The 8,724-nt window shown below is 35.9% G+C and overlaps 1 protein-coding gene across 1 annotated transcript; it reads left to right on the forward strand.

The window, feature by feature from the left end:
- Positions 1-1,969: 1,969 nt before the first annotated feature.
- Positions 1,970-7,416, forward strand: LOC112797098 (receptor protein kinase-like protein ZAR1). The gene is made up of 2 exons (XM_025839858.3): positions 1,970-4,038; positions 6,342-7,416. The coding sequence occupies exons 1-2, from the start codon at positions 2,511-2,513 to the stop codon at positions 6,974-6,976; spliced, it is 2,163 nt and encodes a 720-aa protein (XP_025695643.1). The 5' UTR covers positions 1,970-2,510; the 3' UTR covers positions 6,977-7,416.
- The last annotated feature ends 1,308 nt before the right edge of the window (positions 7,417-8,724 follow it).

The following is an 8,724-nucleotide window of genomic DNA, read 5'->3' on the forward strand; positions in this document are numbered from 1 at the left end:
GGAAAAAGGCAAACAGTGAGGTTTGTATGAAAAAGGCATAGAGCGAAAAAAGGCACAGAGTGCAAAATTAAAAGAAAAAGCCATAGATGTCCTTAGAGTTCCTTTGTACATCTGTGTTGTGTTTCATGATTCTGTGGGAATCCCCCTTGTAAGTTGGGTTAGCACTTTACAGTTGAAAGCTTGGCAGTGACCAAGTCAAGTTTAGGATTGGGTTTAGAATTTTGGACTTGTCCCAGATAGGAAGGGTAGTTCCTAGGGAGAATTGGTGTATGTAATCAAAGTTGATTATAGTGAAATTCCATCATTGTTGTGATGGAGACTGGATGTAGGCTGCATTGCACTTAACAGCTGAACCAGGATATATCTGGGTGTAATCTTCCTTCTCTCTTACTCCATTTCTGTTTCTACTGCACAGGAGCAAAATCCAAAAATGTCTCGTGCGAAGTGACGAGACAAAATGAAAAAGTCTCGTGGCTAGGGACGAGCTAAAAACAGAAAAGTCTCCTCTAAGTCCAGCAAGTGTTAGCAAGCAGAAAAGGGGGCTAAGATTCATCCCCCCTTCTCTTAGCCACTGAAACCATCATTATTGTATAGACCAAATTTTTTTAACCCACTTAAATCATAAAGCGATGTCACACTGAATGAAAATTGGGTGTGTACAACAAACAATGTCATTTTGAATACAATCCCGTTACGTTACCAACATCATTTTTGCCAACATCTACCAATTTTTATTTATAATTGTGTTTAATAGAGGTGTCTTTGTGGATGTGTCTAATAAAAATATCTTTTTTATAGCTGTGTTTAATAGAAGTATCTTTATAGATATATTTTTTGGATGTGTCTCTTTATATATATGTTCAAAATATAATAACTAATCATTATTGGCAATAAGTTGACAGATAATATATTGGTACCCTATACTTTTCTTTTTGAATATTTTTACGTAACAAATTAATATATTATATTAGATTTTTTTAATAAAGATAACTCCAGAGATAAATATAAATTATAATTTAATATTTAAAAGTCTCAATTAGATAAATTAAAATTTAAAGATTGAAAATAAGGTCGAATATAAATTTTAAGAGCAAAATAAATATTAAATCAAAATATAATGATAAGATTATTATAAGAACAAAATAAATATTAACTCAAAATCTAATGACAAGATTCACTTTACTATTCTCTGAAATTTCAATGAGTAAACAACCGGGTGCAAAAGCCTATTAATTTAGTCTCTCTTGCATAAATGTTAGCTAAGATTCCGAGCTTATGAGAAGTAAATCTGACAAATTGACATGAAGAAAATATACAATATTCAGAGTTGTGGAATACAGAATGCATTTTCTTTAACTATGGTGCACAAACAAACTCACTAGAAACGAGCAAGAACATTCCAGCATTAATTTCTCACATGCATCAAGAATTTATTCATGTTACATGTAGAACAGTTCATCATTTAATAATTTTTATTTCCTTTGCATGTTCCATGTGGATTAACAACTTGACCCTGTTAAAAGAGATCGGGGGACTGGGGGAGAGAGAGAGAAAAACAACGTTTTGTTTTTTGTATTTTTGTATTTTTGTTTTTTTTTTATAAATGTAGTAGAAAAAAGAGTAAACCACCAGCACTTATTAACATGTTATTAAAAATTTAAATATTCACAAAATATTTTTGAAAGATAAAAAAGCGAAAACATTCTGAAAAATTAAAAAATTTGAATCAAAATAATTTTTAAAAGAGTCGACTTGAAAATCAACATTTAGCGAGAGACAACGTTAGCCATACTTTTTTTTTAAATTTCCTTTTTTATCTTCACATTCATACTCTATTATCAGTTTTTCAACCCTCTCATACTCTAGTAAATATTATATAATTTATAAGTCGATCAACATATAATTGTCAAGATTATAGTTTTTTTTTGGGTTGGCTATAAATAATACTTACTTTTATCTCTACAAAACTATGATATTCAAATTTTACAGAATTAATATATTCCCTAATTTCAATAGAAGAGACTATAATTTTCTTCCTTTTCTTTTCCTTAGAGAAAATGATGCTTCACAACCACAGTCCACAAGGCAAAACAAAAACACAATTTCAGCTCAATAGCCCACAATGTTTTATTTTAAAATATAGGTAAGGGTCACCAAATTTCAAATCTAATTATCCAAATTTTTAGTGGCAACCAAACTAAGATTCTTCTTCTTCATCATCCCTCTTGCTTCTCTTTCACTTCACTTCTGTTATCAAACATTCACCACCTTTTTCTCTTCCCCTTCTGGCCTTCTTTCTCTGAACCTTTTTGGCGGGAGTTGGACCCCACCAAATTAAAATCCCATCTTTCCCCCAATTTATTGATTTTTCTCTTTTCTCTCATAAATACTAACTACCTCCATCTCTTCTTCCGCCTCAAACTCAACCTTACTATACCATTCCATAAACATAACCAAAGAAATAATCCACATTATTCATCCAAAACGGTGTCGTATCACTTATTTTCTAAATGAGCGTTAATCTCTTTCTCTGTTTCTTCTCTTTCTCGTTCTTTTTCGTCTTTTTAATACAAACCGTTTTTTCTCTCTCCCCCGACGGCGTTGCACTTCTCACTCTAAAATCCGCCGTGGACCCCGCCGGCGCCGCTGCGCTTGCCAATTGGAACGACGGAGACGCCACTCCGTGCGGATGGTCCGGGGTCAGCTGTAGTAACATCTCCGGGGACCCTGATCCCCGCGTCGTCGGCGTCTCCCTCGCCGGAAGGGGCCTCCGCGGCTACCTCCCATCGGAGCTCGGCACACTTCTCTACCTCCGCCGCCTCAATCTCCACTCCAACGCCTTCCGCGGCTCCATCCCCTCCCAGCTCTTTAACGCCACCGCGCTCCGATCCCTCTACCTCCACTCCAACAACCTCTCCGGCGACCTCCCTCCCTCCCTCTTCTCCCTCCGCCGCCTCCAGAACCTCGACCTCTCCGATAACTCCCTCTCCGGCTCAATTCCAAACTCTCTCCGCAACTGCTCACAGATCCAGCGCCTTGTCCTCGCCAGGAACAGATTCTCCGGCAAGATTCCGGCGACACCGTGGCCGGAGCTCCGAGAAATCATTCAGCTCGACCTCTCCGCGAACCTCCTAGAAGGTCCAATCCCGGACCAGATCGGAGAGCTTCAATCCCTCACCGGAACCTTAAACCTCTCGTTCAATCACCTCTCCGGCAACGTTCCAGAATCTCTCGGGAAACTTCCGGTGACGGTTAGCTTCGATTTGCGAAACAACAATCTCTCCGGCGAGATTCCCCAAACAGGATCGTTTTCAAACCAAGGCCCCACGGCGTTCCTCAACAACCCTAACCTCTGCGGTTTCCCGCTTCAAAAACCGTGTTCCGGTTCGGCACAGAGCGAACCGGGATCAAGCCCTGGTTCAAAAAGGGAACGGTCCGGATCACGGTCTAATAAAGGGCTAAGCCCCGGTTTAATTGTTCTAATCTCAGTAGCTGATGCCGCTGGCGTTGCTCTAATTGGACTCATAATTGTTTACGTTTATTGGAAAAAGAAAGACGGTTGCAACGGGTGTAGTTGTACCGGTAAGGCCAAGTTTGGCGGTGGCGAAAACGGGAAAACGCGTTTTTTGTGCTGTTCTTTGCCATGCATGAACGTTGGGGTGCTGAAGAGTGATGATTCTGAATTGGAGGAAGGTGAGAAAGGGGAGCGCGGAAGAGGGGAAGGGGAACTGGTGGCGATTGATAAGGGATTTAACTTTGAGCTTGATGAGTTGTTGAGGGCTTCAGCTTATGTTCTTGGGAAGAGTGGGTTGGGGATAGTGTATAAGGTTGTGCTTGGGAATGGGGTTCCTGTGGCTGTGAGGAGGCTTGGGGAGGGTGGTGAACAGAGGTATAAGGAGTTTGCTGCTGAGGTTCAGGCTATTGGGAAGGTCAAGCACCCTAATGTTGTGAAGCTAAGGGCTTATTATTGGGCACCTGATGAGAAGCTCTTGATCAGTGATTTCATCTCTAATGGCAATTTGACCACCGCTCTTAGAGGTTGGTTACTTACTTTCACTTTTTTAGCGCTTTGTTTTTTTTTGTTCATGTGTTACTTTCTTAGCTTCATTTTGGGTTATTGATTTCAATAATATGCTCTGCATTTAGGAGTAGAATTCTGTTATTTCTACTTAATATTTGGTTGGAACCATAGTTGGTAAAAGATGCTACTATAATTATTAGTATCTCTTATTTGATGTGATTTTATTTTAAAAATGGGAGATAATAAAAGTAAACTATATACAAAAAAGAATTTGTCAGTGTCTCTGTCTCGGAACTCTCTAGATTTGTGTCCTGATAACGAAAATAAGTAAAATTCCCTTTCTTTATCTCTTGTGGTAGAAGTAGAACAGGGTTTGACCTTCATTTTTACTCTTGCCTTCTATAATGAGGTAGCTGACTTTGCGGTAAAGAGTGCGGGAAGTGTTGTAGGCAATAGAGTGGTAACGATAATGATATTGCCAACAGAATGACAATGATAGCTAATGATAGGTACTTTCCTGAAATGAAATTTGGATCTGATTAGGTGGTGTAATATAAAAATCTTCCTTAGATATAATCCTTATTGTTATTTTAATAATATTATCCTGGTAAGTATTACCTTTTTTAAATTTTATTTTATAAACCTTGTAGTTTATTTTAGCTGTTGTCTTTGAAATTAACCAGAAATGATTTGAGATTTATTTTTCTCTTTGACATTCTACATATTCTGTAACTTCTGTTTAGAGAAGGATTTTTTTGCTTTTTAAATTTCATATGTTTAATAATTCCCATTCACTTTTGCCTTCTCTATAAAGGATTGTTAGAACTAAGTACTAAAATTTAGTGTGTTTTAAAATAATTATAAATATGCTAGAAATACTTCCATGCAGATAACTACAGACACTACGTATCAGAGTTTTGTCTGTTTCATTGTGGGGACAATTGACCAAAATGGTTGATTGACTAGTGCAAAATTTCAATTTGTCTTTGATAGAAATAAACAAATTGGAAATTAACAATTTTTCTTTCTGCAAACGAGCATATTATTGACGAGTATTACTTTTTTTTTAAAAAATTAATTTGAGGTGAGTCAGTGAGTGCGTCTAGGTGAGCAATTTAGTTGGATTATTGGTATTTATTATTGGCAATGAGCGTTGGATCCAAGAAAATGTTTGGTGAGATAACAATGCCAATTTAAATGACCTGCCTCGACGATAAAGTAAGACATTCAGCATGTGTTTGGGACCATGAACTTCTAGATTTCTAAGAACTAGTATTTGCTTTATTGCATACATCTTGTCTATATTTAATATGCATTTTACAAATATATACTTAATATAATCTTAAAACATTATTAATGAAAACGAATAATTATAGATATTTCATTATTTTTAAGCATACATTAAATATGCTTTAAAATCATGCAACTATTTTTTGAACATCAAGACCTTTATGTCATTCTCAGCACATGAGGCCATTATGCAAACCAAAACTGGTTGAAAGCAGGCAGTTTCACTCGTCAAAACCATTTTTCAAGCATCAGTGATACTGATGAAACTTGAGGACCACATCTGGTTTTTTTAAAATTAAATGTCAGTGGCTTTATAATATATTTATTAATTAGAAAGATAGCAGTAGTAGTCTAGATGATGGTTTATATGCTTTTTACATTGGATAGTGCACCTTATCTTTCTCAAGCCTTGTGTCTGTTGACTTTAAAGTTTCGTGGTTGGTTAGGAGTGAGGACTTTGGATCTCTTTTTCATGCGTATATTTTCAGTTTTTCATACACACAATACAATATCTTTCACAGTAACTTTATTTAAAGTGTTTTGTTTCTGTAGTTTGAAAATGAACTTACAAGTTTGTGCCGCTTTTATGCCATTATTTATAATGGGATTTCCTAGTATTTGGTCTAATGGCACAGTTGAACCTCCAACTCTGTTGACTCACTGAAAAAAAAAAAATGCTTTTTCTTGTTAAATTATTAATCATTTTGGCTTCTACAAGATTGTTTTCCTACTCATTGCTTCTACTACACTTACGTCTGACACTTCTAACTTTCTGTTTACACTTTACAACAATAATGTCTGATGTATGATTTAAGATACAACAATAACATTATAACAACCTGTTATTGATAACTTACACCTCAAGATTCATTCTATAAAGACCGTTTGTATGAAATTCTCTCTTTGTACCCAACAGCATAAATTTTCAATTGCAATTAGGGAAATAAATTATCAAGATAACTCAATCTCCATTTGCATTCTGTAAATAGATTGAATTTTCAGCTACAAATAATCATATTTCTTTATGTAGGGAGAAATGGTCAACCAACTATGAACCTTCCATGGTCAACCAGGCTGAGAATTGCCAAAGGAGCAGCCAGGGGTTTGGCCTATCTCCATGAATGCAGTCCTAGAAAATTTGTTCATGGTGACATCAAGCCCTCCAATATTCTCCTTGATGGGGACTTCCAACCCCGAATTTCTGATTTCGGCCTTAACCGGTTGATCAGCATCACTGGCAATAACCCCTCCAATGGTGGCTTTATGGGAGGAGCTCTTCCTTACTTTAAGCCATCACAAACAGAACATACCAACAACTACAAGGCCCCTGAGGCCAGAGTTCCAGGCAGCAGACCAACCCAGAAATGGGATGTATATTCATTTGGAGTCGTGTTGCTCGAATTGCTTACTGGGAAGTCCCCTGATTCTACTCCTGCCCCATCAACTTCTATGGAAGTTCCTGATATGGTGAGGTGGGTGAGGAAAGGGTTTGAACAAGAAAGTCCGCTATCCGAAATGGTTGATCCTCCTTTGCTTCAAGAAGTTCATGCCAAAAAGGAGGTACTGGCTGTGTTTCATGTAGCATTGTCATGCACTGAGGGAGACCCTGAAGTCAGGCCTAGAATGAAAACTGTGTCTGAGAATCTAGAAAAGATTGGATCATAGTGTTCTAGTGTTTATCAGCTGAAAGCTATGATGTGAGATCGAGATTGGAATTTCCAATTGATACACACAATGAAGATTCAATTCAATTCAGTCCCATGATGGACTTTTGTGATTGCATTCGGAGGATTTTCTTGTTGGGGCATCAAGATTGTGCTGCTACCCTTCAGTCTCTTGAACTATACCCTCTCATGGTCTTAACTTTTTGGTTTTGAAGTGAAGCATTTGTTTAAGAGGTGTCAGTATCGCTAGTCTCTGTCTCACCTCAACTTATTCTTTTTGGCAAAAGATCAAGGAAGTTGTTAGATGGATAGGTATAATTTAAAATTTTGTTCTTACCCCATTTCCTTCGTGATCATATTACAATAATTTCACAACTTTCATGGTGATTACTTGGTTGGCTAATTCGGATGTGGTAATATAGAGAATATAAATTTATACTATATGATATGAATAACATAATTCCTTTTTCTTTTTCCCTCTCAAAAGAGTTAATACTTAATATAACAAAGATAATCTGCATTAATTCCTATACTGAATTTAACTTTTATAATAGTTGGAGATAAATTGAATATAGATTAGATTTTGGGCCATATATGTAACCATGTAGGGTCCGGTCCGTTTCTAGTCATGTTATTTCCCTTGTTAAAAAACAAAAAGATGTCGGAAAGTTCTACATTAACCTCATTGAACATAGTTTTAGACATTTACATTTCCCACGACCGAAGATATTTACATTTCGTATCTTATCTCCTCTATTTATTTTTTTTCTTGCCAAAAAAGTTGGAAACTTCAATTTAAAAATTACAAAGTTTAAACAAAAAATTCGAAATTGTGTTGGATGTGGATCCAAAGATGTCCAAGCTTAACCAATTTATCGATACAAATATGTTGAGTTCTTTAGAAATGATACTTTAAAGCAATCAAACAGTCCCTAATCACAATGGAAAAAGCTGCGCATGACTAGGGCAAAAAAAGTGACCGAAAAGGTTGAACCAGTTTCTAATTGAATATTTTGTATTCGAACAAATTATTTTTACTCACTAATATTTAGAATGTTTAATAAATTTATTTATAAAAAAATAATTTTATATTTATAAAAAATAAATTTTAATTGACAAAATTACTTAAAACTTAAAAAATTATCCAAAATTCCTAAATTATTCTGCTAATCTAACTCATCCTATCTTAAATTCCTAACCTTTTTTAATTGTTATCACCTAAATTTTTTGCCATCCAATTCTCATCACATCTATCACTAATGTCACCACTCTTGCTGCCGCCACCACTATTGTCGTTATCGCCGCCACGATCTTTAATCTTCTTTTTACTACAATCACAAACGGTGACCTTCAATAAGAGCCATTGTTATTTTTAAAATCGTCTATCTTTTCTGTTATATTAAATAATTAAATTATAATTAATTTATTAAAAATTTTAATAATTAATTAGATTAAATAATTAAATTTTTATTCAATTAATGATTTATATTAATTATTTATATCATAATTAATATTGAATATTGTTCATACCCTGACCCAATAGTAAAGGCCCAGGTCCAAACAAAAGGCCTAATCCCACGGATTGAGCCTCACCCGGCACCGACCTTCGTCTTACAAAGTCGGCACTCACCACGACCTGTCTAAAGAAGTCATTGGAACGAGGGTTAGCTGGCAGATAAGCACTCATTCAGATGGGTAACTGCCCCTAAAATCTCTCTAACCACTTCCAGTATCCATATCTTAACCTCC

This window comes from Arachis hypogaea, chromosome 4 (assembly GCF_003086295.3).
Source record: "Arachis hypogaea cultivar Tifrunner chromosome 4, arahy.Tifrunner.gnm2.J5K5, whole genome shotgun sequence".
Taxonomy (NCBI): domain Eukaryota; kingdom Viridiplantae; phylum Streptophyta; class Magnoliopsida; order Fabales; family Fabaceae; genus Arachis; species Arachis hypogaea.

Coding starts and splice junctions, on each gene's coding strand:
- LOC112797098 (XM_025839858.3), top strand. CDS start 2,511: ATGAGCGTTAATCTCTTTCTCTGTTTCTTCTCTTTCTCGTTCTTTTTC. Junction 4,039..6,341: donor TTTGACCACCGCTCTTAGAG/GTTGGTTACTTA, acceptor TTCTTTATGTAG/GGAGAAATGGTCAACCAACT.